Raw genomic sequence first — 22,286 nt, 5'->3', positions numbered from 1 at the left:
TAATAATTGTTTCTGGAAAGACTAGAGATGTAACGCACTTAAATTTCTAAAAACACAACTAGATCACTTTACCTAAGCCTGAGTTTGATTGACAGGTGGATGAGAGGAGGGCGGGACATGGTGGTCCAGTTTCAAAGGCTCATTGTATGTTGTTTAAATTTCAGTGTAGCAGGAATGGAGGGATGTGTCACTTTGTTTGTGACCAGGCAGCAAGCTGAACCAAAGTAGCATTGTCACAATGAGAATCACCACCAGTGTTGAACAGGAGGGAAGCAGATGGAAGGATAGAAGGGAACTCTTTTCAAATGTCCCAAATAATTATTAGTAAAAGGGGTGACTGCTGCTCTGATTCGTCTCGAGTCCCATTAAATGTGTAATGTTTCACTCAAACTAGTCCATTGTAATCCCACACACATGAATGTTTTTACCATCAGCAGGTGATGTGTTTCCCTCACAGACTGAATGAATACTGGCTCTTTGCAAACCTGCCATATCCCCTCAAAGGTCGGTGCGTAGGCTGATTCAGCTCCTAAGGTTGGAGTGTAAGCGAGTCGGCATAGCAGGCCTGCACCATATTTTCCTGGCTGTTATGTTAGCGTCCCTCACCTATGGACAGACTTGAGGGTCCAACAGAGAACGGGTTGCTTTCTGTGTGGTCTTTAGCTCATTGCTCTGAACAGCAAAGGCTGAGCGGGAAAGCTCTGACTCTGTCTTTGTTCAGGTTCCAAATCTCTGCTCCGTTTTTAATGAAGTACAGTGACCTCACTGCATGTGCTGCCGTTTCGAGGATAAAAGTGGACTAGAAAAGACAGAAAATCAACAAATAAAAATGTCTGGAATATGTTTGCTAAAGGTTATTTATAGACACATTTTGCATGTGGGTATTTAATAGTGGGGTAGGAAAATATTGATTCAATGAAATATCGCAGTTCTTCATTTGGCAATACTTGTATTGGTTTAAAATGCTGTCAAGACGATACTTGCTTATAAGCAAATGGTGTTCAGCGTCTTACTTTTGTCTTTAATTAAAGACTCATTCTCTAGCTGGCAGCACAGCACACCGAACCTCTTATAGCAACTATACACCGCACCAAAACAACAAGAAGGTCTCGTAAGAATCAGCTTGTGTTAGATGTTCACTCTCGTGGGTCGTGGCTCAAGTTTCATGGGTTGCAACTCAAATCTTGTGAATCGTGACTTAAGTCTTGTGGGTTGTGACTTAAGTCTCATTGTTGTTAGCTAGCCTTGCAGGGACGATTACAACTTAGTTCTAACTTGGGATGGGTACCGAATTCTGACTAAGTTCTTTTTTTTTTAAAGTCATACTCTTTAAAAAAAGTAATATAATATTGTCTCTGATGCTGTCTTGGGATATATGTTGTATCGTGATATATTTCGTATATCGTACATCACAAAACTCTTGCTAATACACAACCATAGTGTTTAAAGGATATTGATGCGGAGCATGTTTTTCTTTTTTTGGTCAAATTACAATAATTTGTTGATTAGAAATTTTCTAACATTAATGAGATTTTAAGCAATTTGCATGATTCTAAATTTTTAAAACTTCATGTATTTATTAATTTTAGATGGAAATGATGAGTTACTTCTGCTGAAGCCACCCATGTTCCTATATAGCTTAGCCAGCTTGTTGCTTCCAGTGGTTCATTAATCTCTGGATCTTGCCTTTTTTCTTTCCGTCCTTCCTCCTCATCTGCTTTCCCCTCCGCTCATATCCTCCTCTCCAACTCTTTTTTTTCCATGTCCCACAGAGTGACCTCCAGCAAGACTGCTGGATACATTAAGCGAAGGGTTTCTGCGCGCAGAAATGCCCCGTGGGTCGTTGCGTAACTTTCATTTTCCATGGTTGTTCCTGTGTTTTCAGGAGCTGGCTAGCTGTGGCTGGAACAAGAAAGAGAAACACCGCTCTGCTCCAACTGTGGTCGCCTTCACCCGCAGGTTCAATCAGGTGAGTCGCACACGTCATTTACACCTGCAGCTGGTGAGGTACAGTCATGGCACACCCAGTGGGAAATGCCGCCCTCTAGATTTTATGTTTTTAGCCTTTCATGTGTGCACGCAAAGTGCTGAATAATCACACAAGCCCCGCCAGAAGTGTTGTCATGGAAGGTGTGTTGGCCTTGGGTTAACTTATCGATCTCTGGGTCCACCTTAAAAGTGTGAAACAGCTAAGCATAAGTCATAATCACTCCCCTGGTGAAATAAACCTGAGAAAAGTCTTTGCTCCGTGTTTCTGGCTTTTTTTTTTAGCTTGTAAATATGCTTGTCTTGGAGTTGCTGCATCTTCCCTGAGTCCTGTGGGACATGATCATCAGGAAGTTATGGGTAATGATTTGTGGAGCAGCCATGCCCTTCTCTAACACCAGTTCGACCTCTTGCTTTTTTACTGCTTTACAGTATAAAGCAGAAATGATCCAACAGTACTCTAGCGCTGTGGAAACTTCTCCAGTTTGTCCCAAACAGTGATTCAAGATGTTTTTTAGCACACACTGAGCCTTTATGAGCCAAGACAAATTAGCCTTTTTGGGATAAAAGGCCTTGGACGCAGAAAGTCCCCTTTCCCTGAGCTGAAGTCATATTTTTCTTTCTGCAGTCTTGGTTTTCTTGCTGCTCGGCTTAAGGTGCCAATGAAGCAGAAAATAATTGGCCAGACTATTGAATGTACTGCCATGAATGCGCTGGGATTTATTGTTCTAGGTTTTTGCACAAAGACAAATTCACTGCAGGAGTTGGGTAGAGTTGTATTTATAAATAATGAAAATGTTTCATATTTTTTTATGGATATTGTGCATTAGAGAATACGCGGAAGCCCGCAATCACAATTCTGTCTCTAGAGTCATTTACTTTGCAGATACTTATCTGCATCTCTTCTGGAACTCTCCATGGATTTGTCCGTTTCCACCTTTTAATGACTGAAATGGCTGTAGCTCCATCTGGAGGCCTTGATACACTGTTCTGAAGTCATCATTCTTACTCACGAAACACTAGGAGGGGGTCACTGCTGTCCCGAGTGATCTCACTCCTGTGTGCTTCTGCGTATCAAGGCTGTACGAGATGCATGTCCTGCATGAGTCCCGCAGGTGCAGTAATTCTGGAGCTGTGCTCTGTTCAGACTAACCCCAGAGATCAAGTGAGATTACAGAGGAAACTGAAAGAGAAGCTGTTAAACTCCCAAATAGACTCGTTTGTTTCCGTTTCTGGAGTCTTCACTGGTGAAAGTTTTGATTCTCCTGCTGATTTGGGATCTCATTTTTTTTTAAAAACTTGTTTATTTAAAGAATTTGAAGTGACACGAAAGTAAGTCATTTTTGGGCTTCCTCCAGGAAAAAAATTAATCCCAGTGGCATAAAAAAGCTGTCTCTAGCACATACTTTAATATTGCAAGTATAAAAAAACAAAAGTTTTTCATTTCCCCTTTCTAAGTACGACTTTGCTTGTGTCAAAAGAAGACAAACAGTCCGGCTGCATGTCTTTTTAGAACATAATGTCCTGAGAGCAGCTGTGGGCTTTCACAAACCAAGTTCAGCGACGTAGAACTTTTCTCAGACCTTTTTTTTTTTCTTGTTTCCATTCTCTCTTCCCTAAGAGCTTACACACTGATTGATTCACGAACTTGTCTGAATGTGTGGATGTGCGTACGGCAATGGGTCTTGCCAGCAGTCTCCCTCAAGAGACGCATTTCTTCATCATCAGACTGGCCAAGTCCTCTGGAAGCAGACGCTTAAACAAATTCTACTTGCTTTTTTGCACTTTTTTTTCATTTTTTTCATAGTTGGAATGTGCATCTAACAAAAGGTGAAATGGATGTAAAACAGGTTCTAAAATTTGTATTTTTAATTTACATGCAGTTATTATCTGCTGGCAGTTCTCCAGCGCTTCTGCTTTTTAGTTAGAGCTGCTGCCCATGCTTTCTGGCCCTGCAATCTGGACATGCACAACCTTTTGTTCACGTTTTAACTCCCTTCTTTTGCTCATTTTGCTTTCCAGACGAGCTTCTGGGTGGTACGAGAGATCCTCCACGCGCAGACATTAAAGATCAGAGCTGAAGTGCTGAGTCTTTACATTCGCACTGCCAAGGTAAAAGTGTGCACACAGATTTTAGTTCCTTTTTCAGGTGCGAATGTAGATACACATTTATGACTCATTTTGTTTTTGCAGAAACTCTGCGATATGAACAATCTCCATGCAGTCATGGCTGTGGTGTCAGGCTTACAGAGCGCCCCCATCTTCAGGCTGACTAAAACATGGGCGGTAAGAAGTGCACAGTTAAATGTTTCACAAAAACATGAGTTGGTTAATTTTGAAAGAGAAAAATTTGTGCTCAAATAAAAAAAAAATAAAAAAAAAACACTGTTGTGTGTTAAAGTCCCACTCTAATCCTATTTTGAAATATTTTCAAAGCGTTTCGACTGGTCTTTTAATTATGGTTATGCTGTTATTGGCCAAAATGAAAAAAATCCCAGTGTAGTTTATAGGACATATTTTATGCAGATTGGCAGTAGTTTATCAGAAATTCACCTCTGAGTTGTTTGCAGACCAGCTAGTGTGGAGTAAGCCCACCGCCTTTTCCCATCACCCATCTGTTTACATGCTCTCTCACTAGCTGACATTCCCTCACAACCTCAAGCTAACATTAGCGGTGCTGCAGAGAGCTTGTGAACTGCCGATTGTATCACCTACATCACTGTTTCAAGCTTCTTACAAGCTTGATTTACAACAATTTGAAAAAAGAAATACTCAATACTTCAATTTTAAACACAATTTTGTTCAATCATCACCTCCATCATAAGAAAATTCTGCAAGAACCTGTTAAAACCTCAAAAACATGACTTTCATCAGAGTGAGGCTTTAAATAGATGAACAGTTGCAATATTGGTTTCAAAATTCACTTTTAAATAAACTTACTTTCTAACATCCTCTTCTCATTTCACTTTTTCACTTCTCTGCAAAAGAGAAGCAGCCAGTCGGAGTGTTTATGTAAGGACATTCATCTTGGATAATGTTCTAATGAATTATTGTAGAGTTTTCTTAATCTCTGGTTCAGGAACCAGCTAAAAAGAGGAAGGGATCTCATTGCATGTTTCCTAGTGTTTATGTCAAAACCAAATGTCTCAGGCTTGCCGCCAACTTGAGTTGTGGGGATTTATAAACCAGTTTTTTTTCTTTGCCTTCTCTTCACCTTGCAGTTACTGAGTCGGAAGGACAAGATGACGTTTGATCGCCTCGACTTCCTGATGTCCAAAGAAGACAACTATAAACGCCTGAGAGACTTCATAAGCAACCAGAGTATGGTCTCTTGCATCCCGTATCTAGGTAGGAGTCGTACACATCCCATCTTCTGGATTTTCATTTTCCTTGGCTTTCATCCTTTCAGTGGTTAAAAGGACATGAATCAAGAACAGAAAGGTTCTTATTCTTTCTGTCGTTGGCTCTGTTGTGACTCAGAAAGTCTCCTATGTGAAAGGAAAATGCTTGTGTGTGGTTTCACTGTGCAGTTTTGTTGGTCTTTTTTTGGTTTAATGATGAATGTAAGACTGAAACTTTTTGCTGCCAGTTTTGTTCTTCGTTTTTATAATTCTTTCATAGCTGCTGCTGTGTGATTCAAACCCAGACTCTCAACTGTAAACAGTGAAACGGTTTTAAGCAACAAACAGTAGAAATTAAGAATCTGCTTGTTTGCCAAATGAATATAAAGTCCCACTCTGACTATATTTTGATTTATTGTAAAATGAATTCAGTGGTCTTGTAGTTATGATTGTGCAGTTTTTAGCCAAAATCAAAAACCTTGTGTGGTTTTATTAAAACATATTTTCTGCAGAGCCCCAGGAGTTCATCAGAAATTGCCTCAGAGTTGTGGGCGGGACTGTTGACGCAGAAGTAGCCCTTTGATGATATCCCATCATTCCTTTAAGACTTTATCCCGCTAGCTTACAGCTCCTCACAACCCTAGGGTAACAATAGTGTAGCTAAAAAATAAAATGGTGTGCCATATCGGAGCTATGCTTCCGTACAGTTTTGAGCCAGATGGCAGCTCAGGCGAGGAAAATAAAGATGTTAATGGATCTATTTGTCTTCAAGTGGAAGCATCAGAATTGGGGAGGAGCAGAGAGACTTCGGAATCAAACATCACAGCTGCTGCTTTACAAACCTGAACTTTTTCCAACTGAAGGTTTATATAATCACAATTTGCACAAGAAATACTCAGAAACAAAGTTTTAATCTTTTATTATTTTATATGTCTTCCATCACGAGAAAAATGCTACAAGAACATGTTAAAAACCAAAAACAGGATTTTCATTTAAGGAGGTCTGAAAATTCTCCAGTGGCATAGTCTGTTTTTTATATTTACTTTTGTATAGATGTGATCTTATTCATTTTCCTGTCATTTTTCGACCCTTCTGAACAGTCAAAATCTCGAGCTTTTGTTCCAGAGCACCTCTTTGAATTGAAATGTCCATTCATTCGCAGTTTGTGTTCACTAAAACTGAAGAAAATATCTGGAACTATTGATCTTAAGTGCAATCCCGTTTGTGGCTCCTATCGTGTTTATGTCGTTGCTGCCTTTTAACGTTTGATTCATATCTGTGGTGATAACAGGTCTGGAGAAAGAGTCGTGTGTCTGTTCAGCGATTACAGAGTATTAGGTTTTCCTATGAGGATACATAGAGGTGTGACCTTTGACCTGCGGTCCAGCCTGGCAGACACAGCCCCGTCTTGTCTGTGCTCGGCACAGTGTGAGCTCAGATGAACTTGTTCTTGAGTAAATCCACACAAAGAGCTCTTATATATGCAGGTCCATGCAAGATGCCTTTAGTGTGTCATTCTATCATCTGCTGTGAAGCAAATGAACTGTCAAGTGTTTTGTCAGCGAATGCAGCCCCACAATCCAGTTGTGTGGAGCTTCGCACAAGTAATGCGAGCAATGATTTGAAGCCTCAAACATGTTTCTGAATCATTTCTAAACATTTGCAGATGTTTAAAAGAGTTTATGTGCTGGTGAATAAAAGAAGAAAATGGATAATCGAGGTAACAGGGACTTTCCTGAATGATGTGTTTGGCATTAGTCAGTAAGGAAAGATTTTGTTGCACGACAGAAACGAGCTCGGTGCTGTTTTTTTGCTGAGTCGTGGTTGCTGGGGGGACGCAGGCATCAGCATATGGAATAGGTAGTGTAATGGAAAACACCAGGATTACAGTGGGATACGGCTCGGATCAAAATTTCCCAGGTGGGGGGCTTTGTTTCCCAACTACCGTGTGTCTGGAGTCGGCACAGCCGTCGCCGCTGCTGCTCTGGGACCGCAGAGAATTCGTGGATATCTCAGACTTCACCAGGCGGTCGCTAACGCTCAACTTTCTTGGCTTGGTTATTCAACTTGTGTGAAGCAGTGTGTTGACTGTAGCTATACTCTTCTTGCATTTTAAAGAGTAAGACCGCTCTTATCTGTTCTGAGTTACAGCACCTCTGGGGGGGAATATTCTGAGGGGAGCCATCATTTCAAGATAGGCCTATTTTTCAAGATAGGCTCTGTGGTTTTATGTGGAAAGAATGTTTCCCTCCGAGCACGCTGCAGCTGTTGCTTTTTTTTCTATCTTTCTCAAGCGTCATAGTGTTCTCCTTTGCTCAAAGGTGTTATATTGTCCAATTTGCTCTTTTTTTTTTTTTAGAGCTGCTGTTTTGTATGTTTTTAAAGGCTTCTTCAGCTATAACTATATGTCTCCATATAAGTTTCCAGTTTTTTAGGTGATTTATGCAAATCAACCATCATTGCATGCATCAAAGCATGAGTAAAAACAAACATTTTTATGTTTATAAAAATATGTATTTATTTTGGATGTCTGGCATTGCATATTCTATATCCACATTCACTCCGGATGTGTTCTCTTCAAGTGTTGCAAGTGAGTTCTCTACATGAAAAGTCTTAGTCGTTACAGGAGTACATGACTGACTACATTCACTATAAATACACAGATAAATAACAAAGAGTGGCAGAGTGACAACACTAAACATTTGGCCTGAGTTGAATCACACCTCTTAAATTAACGGTCAAAAATAAGTCCCAACAATATGTACATGCCAAAGCCAGCTTAGCCATACGCAGACGGACGAGTGCGTTGTGACGCGAGTCCTCTCCTTTTTTGAGCTGTGAGTTTAAGGCTGTGGATACACCGACAGAGGCGACTTCCTCTGCCTTCATCTTTACAAGTAGAAGACAATCGAATGACAGATGGGATTTGGGGTGGGGGTGCAACCGAAACCAACCACAATTGAAGCCCTTTGAGGTTTTAGTCAATTGGTCGGATCATGAGGCGAACAGACTTTAGGGAGTAGAACCCCCCACCATAGTCTGCCCAAAAGATCCCGTCCTGAAATTTGCTGCGATACACTCCTCCGCTGTACCACACTCCATTTAGATTCGTCTGACCACAGGCATTGTACCACCAGCCGCCCTTATGGAAGTGGGCACAGTTACCTAAAGAGAGGAGGAATTAAGCCAGAGAACAAGATCAGAACATAGAAGTGATTCCATCATGGACGAGCTGAAATCAGCTTGTAATTCCTCACCAGTGAAAGCATCCTTGTCCCGGTCGAGTGTGGTGAACTGTTTTCCGTTGTGGCTGCTGAAGGAGTCTCCAGCGTTGCCCTGGTAGGTGCCCAACCTCAGTCGATAGCCCTGATTTTCTGCCTCCAGGTGGAAGCTGCTGTACTCTGCATACACCTTCTTTCCTGCCCAGTCTTCCAGCTCTATCATCAGCTTATAATCCCCTTGTTTGGACAGGTTGTAAATATTTTCTAGCCCAAGCCAGTGTTCACCGTCGATGTTGCCAAAGCCTCTCTGTAGGGACGAAAACAGAAACATGTTTTATTTGAGGATTTCGTTAAACTGTCTCTGTATTACTATAAATTTCCTAATGTGTGTTTCTCAAAGTTTTGGAGCTTAGCTTTATGCTAGTACATGTATCGTAACCCAAAAGTGCTGGCTGAAAGACCAGATGAAAGTGTTGTAGTTTTGCAACGACACATTAACTTTTGTGAGTCTTTTTTATCATTGAACTTGCCTTGTAGTTCTCCCAGTTTCTAAAGAAGTTGACGGAACCATCTCGCCTCCTTTGCAACACGGTCCACCCTCCATTGTCAAGACCATGTTCACACCAGGCTTGGATCAGTTGATCGCTGTTGTCCGTCTTGAGCAGATACATCCCACTGGTGGTGTGGCCGGCTTGTCGCACTTGAAAGCAGTCCTTGAAAGGACCTGGAGTTCATGAGACAATCAAGGGAAAATATATGTATATTTTAGGTTTTGTGATTCTGTAACCGCGTTAATAATGTGACTGATAATAGGTGGTTGTGAAAGTATCCCTTATGGGGCTCAAGACTTAAGACTATGGCAGCATCTAACTCAGTCAGAAAACTGCTGATGCCTCTAGATGTCGGTACATAGAAATATAGACTCTATTATCCGTAGAATCAAAACTTTTTTTCTATCTAGGATGTAAATAAATAGTACTTTTCTAAATATCACTACTGTTGGACTTGGGGAACATCGGCTTCTCTTAAATCATTGCTGATGTTGAGTATTCACCAACATGATGTCAGAACCCAGGAGGATATTCCTGAAGGGCAAATTACCAGAGATCATCCTTTTTTGAGATGCATACTCAGCCATTTTCATACCTACTTCCCTCGTCTGCCAACTATTTAAGTTTAGAGGTAAAAAAAATCCAATATAACACGGAGATCTAAAGACAGCTCCTCTAGACCAAACTGTGGTTATAAAGGTACCAAACCAACGTGGAAAAGTCTGTTTTGGGGAAGTTTGACTCTTCACTGTCTCCTGACAAGTGAATCCATATGTTCGGACTTTCAGAGAAAGTGAAAAATATTATAACATTTAAGTATTATTATTATTATTATTAATATTTGAGCTCAGACATTCTTCTTTTAAATTTATTTATTCAACTACTCTTGCCTTCTTGCTACCACCCCACCCAGCCTCTCCTTTTGTTCTCTTGCTCATTTTTCCCACACTTCCCCCTTCGGCACTTTTAAATTATACCTCCTTTGCTTCTGATTATTTGTGCTCAAAATAACTAAAAGGTGGTGACAGTTCACTGTTCTGAAAGACAGGCTGGACTTTGAAGAGAAGAAGGCAATAGAATTTGTGAATTTAAGTCTGGCGAAAAAGATCCATGACAGCCACACTTTCATCTGGACCAAAATCTGGCCAGTCATTTTTAATGTACCAAAATTGCTTGCATTTCTCTTATTAAATATTTCTTCATGCGTCTGATCATTCCTTCCCACATAAATGCTTCTTCACTGCTACTAAGAGGTTTTATTGCCCATTCAGTCTGAGGCATGTTATGATTTAATCCATTCCACTATTGGGTTGCATAACCCTTGTCAACATTCCTAGCTGTATTGTAATTGCCAGTTAAAATAAAAAAGACCTGATCTGAGTTTAGGAGACATTTCCAAAGAGCTCCCTAACCCGAGAGAGTATTTAACTTTTCAGTCTGAGAGAAAATGCTCAATCTATGGAGAGAAAAATTTGTTTTTAAATTTTGCCACATGATTTGATAAGCTTAGAAAAACTATCGATCTATTGGTCGTCTGTTTTGTTGTGTAAATCTGAAAGAAGCCAAACGTTTGGTGTGCACCCCCTTTCTATTGGGGCTAGAACCCTAATCGGCATCCCAGTAATTTACTGCATGTGCTCAGCACAGGGCAGCCATGTGGGAAAATAGGAATGTATGACTTCACTGCCTCTGCAGCGAGGAGGATCCAACTGCACCTTAGCAATACCAGCTGCTGTGAGGAAATGGGTTTGGGAATTGCAGTCCTTGGCTAATTGTGCCAAAGTAGTTGTAATTAAAATCCTCAATTATTTAAGAGTTACACAACTTTTGATCTTCAAACTTCCAACAGATTTCTTGTTACTCCTCCATGTTTTAGTACTTTAAATAGAAACTTACCATCAGAGGTTAGCGTTCCCTGCGGCGGTGGAGGGTCAATCCCAAAGGGGCTTACAGTCGGTGAGTTCTTTCGCGATCCTCGTGTAAAGGCCCTGCTGTTTCTTTGAATCTCATTGGTGAAACGGTTGTCGACCGGAATGTTCTGCGGCACCGCCTGCACCAGCGGAGGAGCGGGGGCCAGTTCGCCCCGCCCAAGGCTCCTCAGGCACTGCTCCTCCAGCGCTGAGATGAGAATGGACTGGTTGTTGACCACCCCGGCCATCGTGGCGAAGCGGCTCTCCAGGTCCTTGTACCTCGAGGCTAGGCGCATCATTTCCGAGGTCACATTTAGGACGCGGTTCTCCAGCTGGGCCAACTCCAGAGAATTGTCTCTCTTCCTGATGATCTCATGCAGCAGCTGCATGTAGAGCTGGGTCACCCTGGAGTTCATGTTTCGGCTCTCTTTCCGCAGCAGCTTCATCTCGTTCACCAAGTTACCATCCACGTCCACCACCAGCTGCAGCGTCTCAATCTCACGCCGCTGTTTGTTAAGCACCTCCCGCACATCTGCTATGTCCATACGGGTCACTCTGTCCTTGTCTGGCTCTGGGCCTGTGGTGCTGGCACAGATTGGACCTGATGACAGGTATGAATGATTTTAGGTTATAAACCATAAATAGTCTAGTGGGAAGCAAAAAGTATTGAAGATACTAAAATAATATTTATCTTAAAGGTCTTTCATACCTGTAATTCTCTGCTCAGGCACTAGGAAAGTATAGGAACACTGTTTAGCATTGGGATCTATAGGAGCTCTTTTGCTCCTCAGAAGGAAAGGCTCTTTGGTTCTCTGGGTTTCCCTGGAGCTCCTGCAGTAACTCTCTTCCCACAGCGAGAGGCAGAGCAGGGCACACAGGCTCCACACCAGCCCCTGCATCGCTGCTGGCTGGAAGGATTGATGGACAGCTGCTGGGGATCCCTCCAGGCCTCCTTATAAAGATAAAAAAGAACAAAAAAAAGAAAGAAAGCAAGACCGTTTGAGCTGATAAAAACTATGGCAACAGAGTCAACCACCCGGAGAGCCGCTAAATGCTTTTCAGAGCAGACAATGAGTGCTGTTTCCTTTTATTCTGAAAAATTAGAGTTGTCACATTGCAATGCTGGAGAACTTCGGTGGAAAGAATGAAATGGAGAACCATTTTCTTCCAGCCAACCCTGCGACATCTGCTTTCTGTCTTAAATGAATTCCCCGCTGACAGACACCCCATGTTCCCAAAAAGAATCAGGTCTTTTCCACTTCATAAAAAGACATTAATCTAATGCTTTATCTTTAAAATACATCCATAAATTAACTTTTTTCTTCTACAAACCACTTTCCTTTTGTCCCATACAAAATGCAACAAAGCAATCCTTTGTAGGCGCAGGAATTGATCCAGATTGCTTTTTCCAGACTTTTTGAAGCACATTGAGTAAAGGTAGCTTTTTTCCTCTCTGCAGCATTACAGCACAGCTCATGCTCCACAAATATTGGTTATTTTTCCATGTTAGTCCATGGTAAGCAAAACTTTTTTTAAAAATGGGTTGCTTTGGCTGCACAACAGGAACAATCAAGAGGGATTTTTGCAACATTTTTTCAGTGAAACGTGTCGGTTTTTCATTCAAGAAGGTGGGAGGGGATAAACTGATCTTGCCTTGCAGTCATCCAAGATTTATTTTTTTTTCTAGGACAAAGAAGAATGTTCTCTAAATAACTGATTTGGTCTATGGAAAAAAACAACAACAATTCCTTGCTTGCTTTGTTAAACCCATTACTTTTTTCATGTATCACAATCAGTTTCTGTCTTGGTTTCATTTTAGTTTCATTTAATGTACTGTAAAGTATTTCTGTTCACAGATAGTTCGTCAACTACAGTTAATAATAAAAAAGGCCTAAAAAAATCGCTTGTTAGTGATTTTCTTTTAAAAGTTTAACTTGTTGATCATGTTTGTTTATTTACTTTGGCCTGTGATGGGTTAAGAGACTGAAGGTCTTTCCATCCTCTCCAGCTTTCTCCACAGTCAGCTTTTACTCTGTGCCACATCATTAAGTAACACCTCCATCCTGAAACTCAGGCCTCGTGCGCCTTTTGTATGACGCCATTGTGGTTCTTCAAGAATTCTGGCAGCTATGTCACTTGAGACAGAGTTGAAAGGATTAAGGCGAGTGTTGCAGCTCATAAGCGTGTGTGTGTTCCTCATGGGATGTGCAAACTAGTGTTGATCTGTATGATTGAAGGCTGTGTGTGCGTGATGGTCCAGAGACGTTAGTCATTTTTCCAGCAGTCAGACAGTGGAAGCAGGTACTGTATCCCTGCCGAGCTCCACGGCTGCTAACGACTTTACCATCAGCATCATCTCTCCCGAGTGTCCTTATGCTCCCAACTATGGCTGGCTTCACTGAAGCCATTTTCAGACACGTGTCCACATTCATGCATTAATATTGTTGAAGCTCATCTGTCAGCTATTACCAGCATCGCTTCTTTTTCTTCAACCCCCCCTGCCCTCATCCTTCACCTCTCAAACTGGGTTTTTGAGTTGGATTCCCCGCTGTGAGGTTTCCCCTGAAAGTGAGGGGCCAACTCTGTTTCAGTGAAGCACAACATATCAAAGACATTCCAGGAGACGCGCAGAGGTCACCGCGTGTCACAACGATACAACATTTACAGTGTTTGGTCAGAACAGGCAGAGGGGCTCCTTTTTCTTCTGCTTTAGAGAATCAAAACAGTTCTGAAGCGCTTCAGTGCTGTGGGGGCATTTGGATAGAAAACACAGAGCTAACCGGTGATGGGAGGGGGCTTTGATCAAGCAGTCACTGTTTTCTGGTTTTAGGAGGTTAGAAAGTGAAGGTGCTTTTTGAAGATAAGGTTGTGTTTTTATATTTGTGTGTGGGCAGCCATTATTTAGCTAAGGCTTAGCTGCAGTTTAGTCATTATTGCACATCTGGGACTTTTAGATTCAAACGCAGAAGCAACAAAGTAGGGATTCTCAGTCAGACCTGAGGAAAAAAAACCCTTGGTGTTTTTCTGACTGTGCTAGGTCTGCACAATAAGTAGAACATGGATTTTCACTGAAATAACAGCTGACAAAAAATGTATTACAAAGTAAACCCCAACAAATGGCTACTTTAAATACAAACTAAATAATCACATTGCAGCTTGAAGAATTTGATGAACCAAATATAGCCCTGTATCCATTTTAACAATCGGATGGAAGCCCTTTATGTTAGACGCCCACCTCTTATGCAAATGTTGGTGATTTTGAGTTTTATTTTAATAAGTTCTTTTCGATGCATCAAAACTGGATTTTTTAATCAAAGGTTTAATTTCAGATTAATGTAATTTTTTGCATGATTGTGTTCTGTGTTGGCATGACCATGCATTTCTGTGTTCATGCTTCAGGGTAGAAGCTCAAAGCAGAGTCTGCTTTGAAATATGAAGAGCATCAGTCTGTCTTGACCTGGTGTCATGAATGTAATATGAGGAAGATTGTCTTAGAGATAAAATACTTTAATACACTTTTTTCTTCTTTGACTTTTAATCTTGTGCGTGCTTGATTTGGAAATCCGCCCTCTTTTTTTTGGTTTCTCTTCTATTTTTTTCACAACTTTTCCTTTTTTTTAATGCTTTTCAGCTACATGAAAGCACATGCATGACGAGTGACTAAAAAGATTTATTCTTTTCGTATATTTCTCACCGACAAGCAGCCTTGTTTATTCAAACGATCTGTTCTAAGATGGAGCCATTAAGGTTCTGCAGCAGTCTGTTCAACTGTGTTTGTGTTTTTGCAAACACTTCTAGACTTCCTCCATTTATGATTCTTAAAAAATAAAAAAAACATATCTGACATCTTGATTTACTACCTAAACTCCTCTCTGTCTCTGTGTGTTGGACCTTTCTGTTCATTTGAATGGCCAAGCAGGATTCTGCTTCCTCTGCTCTTGTTCCCACACACACACTTCCAGCTGGGACTTGTTTTCAGCTTTATCTCTGTCTAAATTTTGTCAGCTTGGTCTTTTTCCAAAGTGTGTGCAGACTGTAGTGAGCTTTCCATAGTCTTCATGTGTGCGTTGTGTATTGTAGAACCCAAGATCCATTCAGTTTCCTATAGAAGACTGTTTTGTTTCATTTATGGTGTGATAATTGAACTGCTCTGTGTCTCGCTGACGGAATCCACTTTTAAAGTTGTTTCCCTCTCTAGCTATGCTTATATTCACACACGCATGCACACGCTGGAAGATGCATGTAAAGCCAACGCCAAGCTGAATAAGTGTTTAAGATTGGTTTTGGCCTGCTCCGTATATGGCAACCGCACAGATTCTGGTTTTCGTCTTGCTTGGATTTCATTATGGCTCCTGATGGTGTATATTAATCCTTATTAGCTTTGTGTCTGAGAACTCCACTCAAATGATTACTTTCTGCACGTTGCAACCGAGGAAAGGACTGGAAGAGTCATTTCGTTAAGCGACTGCTTGTCTTACTTCTAGACAGGAAAAAGGACTGTTGAATCATGGGTAATCAGCTGAGTGAATATTGTTTGCTTCCACAAAGAGACAGCTACACGACCCTCTTATGGGCTCAGTTTACATTGTGAATCTGTTGGAAAAACACCTCTTTAAACACAGATATTCCCTGTTAGCCTTAAAAAATGGATTAGCTTGCATTTAGAGTAAACAGTTTTTATTGCCTGTGTGTGATTTCAGCTCATTGGGTAGGACACTTTGTACATTTGATTCAGTTAAGATACTAACAGAAAACTGATTTTAGTCATTTTCCACAGATAAACTCAACCAACTAAAAGCAACATAAACTGGAGATAAAAATGTATATTATTTCATATATGTATTTTTGCATTATTTTGTTAAAAAACTGAATCAGGCTTTATTATTCTAAAATGTTTATTCTTGCCATTAATGAAAATTTACAGTGGGCGGGGCTATTATTGGGACAGGAAGTTTATCCTGAAAGCTTTTCTTTATTTTTTTTAGCTATTGTAGGTTCAATTTTCTGCTTGTTTTTGCACCATCAACACGTTTCCTACATACCGGTGTATATAAAATTGCTTTACAGTGTGAGAAATGATCCAAACTCCTCATTTTTTTATGTTTTTAGAAACGTAAAAAACTTTTTATCTCTGTTCATTTCAGTCAGAGCTCTCATTGAAAACACAAACCTTTCATGGGAAAGAATCTGAAGATGCTAGCTCTGCTTCAGGCATGCACATAAACATGCTCCACACTTGCCAAGTGATGCACCACAAGATGGAAACCGTCACTTATCTAATTAAACCGAAGACACTGATAACTTTCTCTTTTTATTTCTTTATTTATGCTACACTGAACAATCATTCATAAGCTGGGATGTTTCCACTATAATTCCACACAAATAGCCAAGCCCATTCATGCTGAAGAAACAACTGCGCATTTGGGGAACTTTCCGCAATACTTGACATGACATCGCTCCCAGCAGTGTGTGTGTTTGCGTCCGACTCTCCTGCTGTGATCGTGATCACTGAGTTCTGATGTATCAGCGCGCAGCCTGATGGATTGCAGGTCAGCAAGCGTGAACAATGGAATTGGCTTGGATTTAACAGGATTTTTTATGGTAAATGCGTTTCCCAGCCTCGCAAACCCTTCTTCCTGTTTCCACCATCTGGTCTTCAGACGCTCTCCACAACAAGTCCACAATGCTCACAAACACACACCATCAACGCTGGTCGGAAACAAGGCGGGGCTGGTGAGGAGCGGAAAGAAGCTACGGCTTTGCTTTGCAAGCCATCCTAGTGGTCAGTCAATCTCTCCAAAGCAGACTGTCATGGAAACGGGGAAAAAAACTATTAGAAACTCTTCTGATGAAAGCCAAGTAGAGGATGGAGGTGAAGATATGTGCCATGAGAGTGCTGCATTTGGAGGAGGACACATTGTGCTTTAAACTATCTGACAATTCCTATCGAATCTGTTCTTGTTTTCTATTTTTACAACATGCTGTTAAATCTTCATTTACTGTAAAGGTGAAAACAGGAGCAGCATATTCTTTGCACTTTATGCTTCTTGGATTTCATGCCAAGATAACGTTCGGCTACTCAAAGGCCGTTTGACGTGGGCCTCCAGATAAAATACACCCAGCCTTCTCAGAAGTCCTGTCTTCCTCCTGCTATCTAGTTTCTACCTTCAAGATGCTGCATTAGCGAGCAGTGAAAACCTCAAATCCCCCGAAGGCCCCACAGGCCCCCATCTGGTTTTCCTCTTGTGCGGAGAAACTCTAAACATGTGCACTGATGTAGGGGTCAGAGGTCTATATGTGGGATGAAGGGTGCAGCTCCACCTTTCCTCTGCCTCACCCACCCACTCATCCGCTTCACAAACCCCTTCAGTCATTTGGCGTTTGTAGGAAGCGGGGTTCCTCCTCTTCCTCTTAGAGCACAGCCCTCACATTGATGCACAAATGTTTTATTTATTGTGGAGTTTCGTCACGTTCCGCTAGTTCATGTAAGGTCGTGCTCGTCTATCCGTCTTACTTTGTCTAGATAATGAGTCACAATTGTGCACCGCCTTCCTCCATTAATACATAACAATCTTTCCTCCCCATTGCAAAACAAACACACACCCTGCTCCACGCTATGTTGAATAGCCGTTCTAATAACTTCTGCATAATAAATCATGTCAGTTTTTGATGGTTTTCCTTTGATGGTTTGGATAACTAGTGGCTTGTTTTTTTTTGTTGCTTTTTTTGTTTTTTTCTTCAAAGGAAATCTTGGCTTTAAGCAAATGTTTCCTGCTGCAGAAAAGAACTGGAGGAGAGTCAGGAGGAAGAACCATTAAAAAGTTACAACTTTGTGTTTGGCTGCTCATTGTAGACGTTCAGATTGAGGAGAGGACTCGTAACCCTTCAAATGTGCTCTTTGTTGGTATTTATTTCCCCTCTGAGTCACACCTCACCTTAAGCTCACATGTCGGCCGACAGATGTTTTCAATTATCTGAATCAACGCGGAAGAGCACATAAATTTGCTCCGACAGCATTACGCTCGTATCCCCATTGGCTCTACTTGTGACATGCTTTCACTTCCCTTGTCTTTCCTCGCCCCGACCTGCTGGCTGACTTCTTGCTTGTAATTGTGACCCGTCTGTTCAGCCGTGTCCAAGACCTCATTAAGGGAATTGTAAATGAGCTTTTCGGATCAGGCAGAGACTTCCCTGAACTTCTCCTACACCTCCGCCTTTTTTTTCTTTTCTGTCCACTTTTTTCCATTCTCTGGATTTAAAGGGCGCACATGTTTCTCTAGTACCAGATTTAATATGCCCCGCTTGCTTTTCTGTGGCTTGATCTGACCGCACGGTGGTCAGAAGAACAGCAGGTCATGGCAAGCCACGTTATCATTAAATCTATGTTCTTAATATCAGGCTGTTGTAAACCTAACTACCAATGCCAAAAGTACAACTTGTTTAATAGGTGCAATCAAAAATGTGAAACCGTTAACTAGTGGGCCCTATATATGCTTACTAGTTAACCAGTGACCATCTTACAAGGAGACTAGTTAACTAGTTACACGTACTTTTTCTACTCGTAAAGCTCCTGTAAATCTCACTAGTTTACTAATGTGACCAAGTCTCAAACTATTTTTCTGATAACAGGCAAAATGTTAACTAGTTGACTAGTAAGATGTATGTAAGTCTTACTAGTTAACTAGAGAGAGAGAAAAAATGCACTAGTTAACTAGTTTGGTGCAAAAAGCCCACCAGTCAACTAGTGAGCACATTATTTTCCTACTTGTTTACAAGTGAATTCTTATAAAAGTCACTAGTGACTAGTGCACATTTTTCAACCATTACTAGTTAACTAGTTCACATTTCTGGCGGTAACTAGTAAACAATTGTACTTTTGGCATGACTAGTTAGGCTTAAAGCAGCCTGATATCGATCATACCATGTGAACTAGCTAACTATTAATGTTTAAAAATGTTCACTAGTTTACTAGTGGTTCCTGTTTGTGCTTACTAGTTAACCTGTGGCCATCTAAAAAGACCTCTTATTAACTAATTACATTTAATTTTTCTACAAGAAAAGTTCCTGTAAAGCTCACTAGTTTACTAGCATGAACTAAATCTCGTACTAGTTACTAGGGAAGTAAACATGTTAACTAGCTGACAAGTGAGACGTATGTAAGTCTTACTAGTTAAATAGTGAGAGAGGAAAAATTACAGATGTTAACTAGTGCGGTGCAAAAAAAACACTAGCTAACTAGTGAGCACATTATTTTGTTACTAGTTTATTAGTGCATTTTTATACAAGTCTCTAGTAAAGTAGTGCACATTTTTAAACATTACTATGAAATTAGTTCACATTTTTGGCTATAACTAGTAAATAAGTTATACTTTTGGCATTACTAGTTTGGTTTAAAATGTTAAAAGGTTACCATAGAATGTTGCAGTTTTGTACAAGTCCAGGGCTCCCCGTCTGCTTATGTTTGCTTCGTTCTTACCCTAGTTTTACTCTAGTCTTTCTGAAACTCCAGCGACACGGTGAAACAGGTTTGAAGGCAACACTCGCATCCCCAAAACCACAGTTGGTTAGTTCTGGCCGGGCGTGCCATCAATCATCTTCTGCTCCTCCGTAACACCAATAACAGTGCAGCGGGTCTGACAGCCTAAACGTGCTCTCCCTCATTGCCGTTTATTGGACTGTCAAGGGAGTTCTGAACACTTTAAATAGAAAGGACCTTGAACTGAGGTTGAAGGTTAAGAGAATGGTTACTTTACGTCTAGAATTCTGATAATGACCCATTTAACGCTTTCTCCTTTACACCTAAAATTCAGGTAAACTCAAAGCAAGGAATGTTCTGGAGACAGCTGGTTCTGCTCCACCTTCTTTTCTTTGATTTTTCTATTCCAGTTAAGTTCAAGTTATTAGAGGTATAAATATAATTTATTACTTTTGTCAAATGTTTTTTTTTGTTCGTCCATGCCCTGTTGGAGGACTTTTTAGTTTTTGCAGATGTGTTTTGGTCAGAACTTCCCAGTTTCCATCAACTGATTTCCACAGTGTGGATTGCAACCGAAGTCTTCTGAATGTCCACTGTTTAGCACGCAGCTCTTATAAACATGAATACTTCTTACCAAAAACAAAAAAAAAAACCTTTTCTGTCTTAAAAGTATAAACGTTTTCAAATACGTCTCAATAATATGCTTATGTGACCTCTGGTCCCCTCCTGGCCCTTTTACTACCCGTGTCTTTTCCTGAACCTCTGCTATAGACTAAGCTCTGATGTTTCTCTATTAGGAAACCAAAAACTAGGAACAAATAAACAAAACTGGCTCCAGAACTCAAATCTCTCCATCTTATCAGTCTGCCTCATGTTCACAGCTGGAATGCACCTCTTCACTTTTTCTCTTTCTTTCGTGTGCAGGTACATATTGAAGTAAATTCCAGACGTGACGTGTTCCCCTCTTGTGCCAAAAGAACAAACTCCTCTGAGCTGATGTTTATAGTCTGAATTGTTACAATAGATGTCAGCGTGTGGAGACGCCAAACTCTACAATCCCTTCACCGCACATATGTGATCCTCATGCATTCTTTAATGGACTCTTGTGCTTTTGTAAATTTGTTGCATTTTTTAGCATGTCGTACACAGATGATCGCACGAAAGACAAAGAAGCGTTGCAAATATTTTTGTCTGCAGCCACGACCTTCAGTCACGAAACGTCTTAACCCCTCAGTGAGAGCCGTCACAGCTGCACTCTCCTTCATATTCCCCTCACACAAACGCCGTCCACACATTCCAAAAACCCAAAATGATTCATGGATTGCACTAGGTCAGATTTTTACCTTTTTGCTACCGGTGGTGAGCTGTTTCCGTCAGTTATGGTTTCACGTGTGTGTTGTATTGCGTCTGGACGCGGCGGCAGAGCTCTCCAATCATCTCTGTCTGTTTTGTCCCAATCCTCTGAGGTGCTCCTTTTCCACTTCCTCTCGCCGTCCTGTTTGTTGCTGCAGCTCACGGGGCTTAAGAGGAGGCCCTTACTTCCCAGAGTGGCATTAGCCGTCCCGGTGCTCGGGCTGGGACATGGTTCAAAAGCCGGCCACTTGAGCAGAATGAGCTGTAACCGCCGAGGTCTTGAGTATTTCACAAAGGATGAGGGAGGGGGGGACGAGAAAAGGGAGGGAAGGAGGAAGACGGGGGAGGAGATGAAGGATCAGGGTGTGTGTTCATGAAGGCCCTTTTTTCCCCTCACTTTTTTGTAACTTCTGATGTCACTGATGGGAAAAAAGAAAATAAAAGAAAATAAGTCTGCCTTGTTTAAGTTTCCCATCTTTAGCCGAGGCTGTCACAGTTGTGGTGAATGAAACTAGAGTGAAAGAGGGGTGAGACTGGAATCCAGATGGGCCGCATTGACCCCTGCTTGTCCTAAATTACACCTCCCAGTTTACCTTTTTTGCCTCTTTCTTTTCATCTTCTTCAGAAACAGGAAGAACTGATCTTAATGGTGTGGGGTCATCCGGGCCCCTTCCTGTCCAGAACCACTGGACACTTAAAACAGATAGATAAAACTGATTTGTAGCTTTATTTAAATGCTCTTTTGAGTTTTTCTGCTCTGTTTTCTAAAACGTGAAAAAAATGACTACATAATCATCTTAGATATCCCTCCCCTCTGCTTGGTGAGTGACCACATCCTCGACGTTCTTCCACATCTAAACATAAATAATGGCTTTGCATCTCAACCGCAGGGTCTGTCTGCGTAGCAGTGTTCCAGACCATATGGACTTGTGCATGACTAAATGCTCGTATCCCTGACTTGCTCTCAGAAAAGCAGCTACAGCAGCTAAGCCTCAAAGATCCCCCTCTTCCTCTTCTCCTCTTTTCTCACGTTCTCTCTTACAGCCCAATCTTTCAACACTTGGAAATGCTTCTCATGCTCGCTCTTCCCTTTTTTTTCACTCCAGTGTTTGTGTGGGACACCCTAAACATGTGGTTCAACCCTTTTTATGTGTCATGTTCCCATTAGACTCTATATGTGCTGGAATGCACAAATATTTGAGTATTGGATGCAAGTAGGAGGGTACATATGTGTTCATTTGCTCATGTTGTCAGTCCTTGATGCATCCCAAAGGGTGGGGATAAGGATACATTCTGCCCTCTTGTCTTATATTTGTTAGGGATTATGGGAACTTGTGGCTAAATTTGTCCTCAAATGTTAATATTTATGTAGCAGGAAGTCTTGGTTCCACTCCAAATGGTGCAGTGCAGGTCCGTTTTGGAAGTGTGAGTGGGTGGCACTACTGCGG

General features: G+C 41.2%; 2 protein-coding genes across 7 annotated transcripts in view; one reads left to right on the top strand and one right to left on the bottom strand.

The window, feature by feature from the left end:
• The window catches only part of ralgps2 (Ral GEF with PH domain and SH3 binding motif 2), a 66,597-nt gene that overhangs the window by 34,391 nt on the left and 9,920 nt on the right, over positions 1-22,286 (top strand). For all 5 annotated transcript variants that reach the window (XM_024278466.2, XM_024278467.2, XM_024278464.2 and 2 more), the window contains exons 6-9: positions 1,886-1,969; positions 4,009-4,098; positions 4,180-4,272; positions 5,208-5,334. In XM_024278466.2, coding sequence (XP_024134234.1) covers positions 1,886-1,969; positions 4,009-4,098; positions 4,180-4,272; positions 5,208-5,334 — 394 coding nt within the window. The remainder of the gene's footprint in view (positions 1-1,885; positions 1,970-4,008; positions 4,099-4,179; positions 4,273-5,207; positions 5,335-22,286) is intronic.
• On the bottom strand, positions 6,232-21,113 carry angptl1a (angiopoietin-like 1a). 2 transcript variants are annotated; one of them, XM_024278470.2, is made up of 6 exons: positions 20,829-21,113; positions 11,719-11,961; positions 10,996-11,610; positions 9,079-9,272; positions 8,585-8,855; positions 6,232-8,492 (listed from the first exon to the last, which is right to left on the bottom strand). In XM_024278470.2, the coding sequence occupies exons 2-6, from the start codon at positions 11,906-11,908 to the stop codon at positions 8,305-8,307; spliced, it is 1,458 nt and encodes a 485-aa protein (XP_024134238.1). In that variant the 5' UTR covers positions 11,909-11,961; positions 20,829-21,113; the 3' UTR covers positions 6,232-8,304. The 2 variants fall into 2 exon arrangements, with proteins under 2 accessions (XP_024134238.1, XP_036067533.1); XM_036211640.1 differs by lacking the exon at positions 20,829-21,113 and having other exon boundaries at positions 11,719-12,264.

The sequence above is a fragment of the Oryzias melastigma genome, linkage group LG4, assembly GCF_002922805.2.
Source record: "Oryzias melastigma strain HK-1 linkage group LG4, ASM292280v2, whole genome shotgun sequence".
Taxonomy (NCBI): domain Eukaryota; kingdom Metazoa; phylum Chordata; class Actinopteri; order Beloniformes; family Adrianichthyidae; genus Oryzias; species Oryzias melastigma.
Note: the sequence above shows the minus strand (reverse complement) of the source record. Positions and strands in the feature narration are given on the sequence as shown.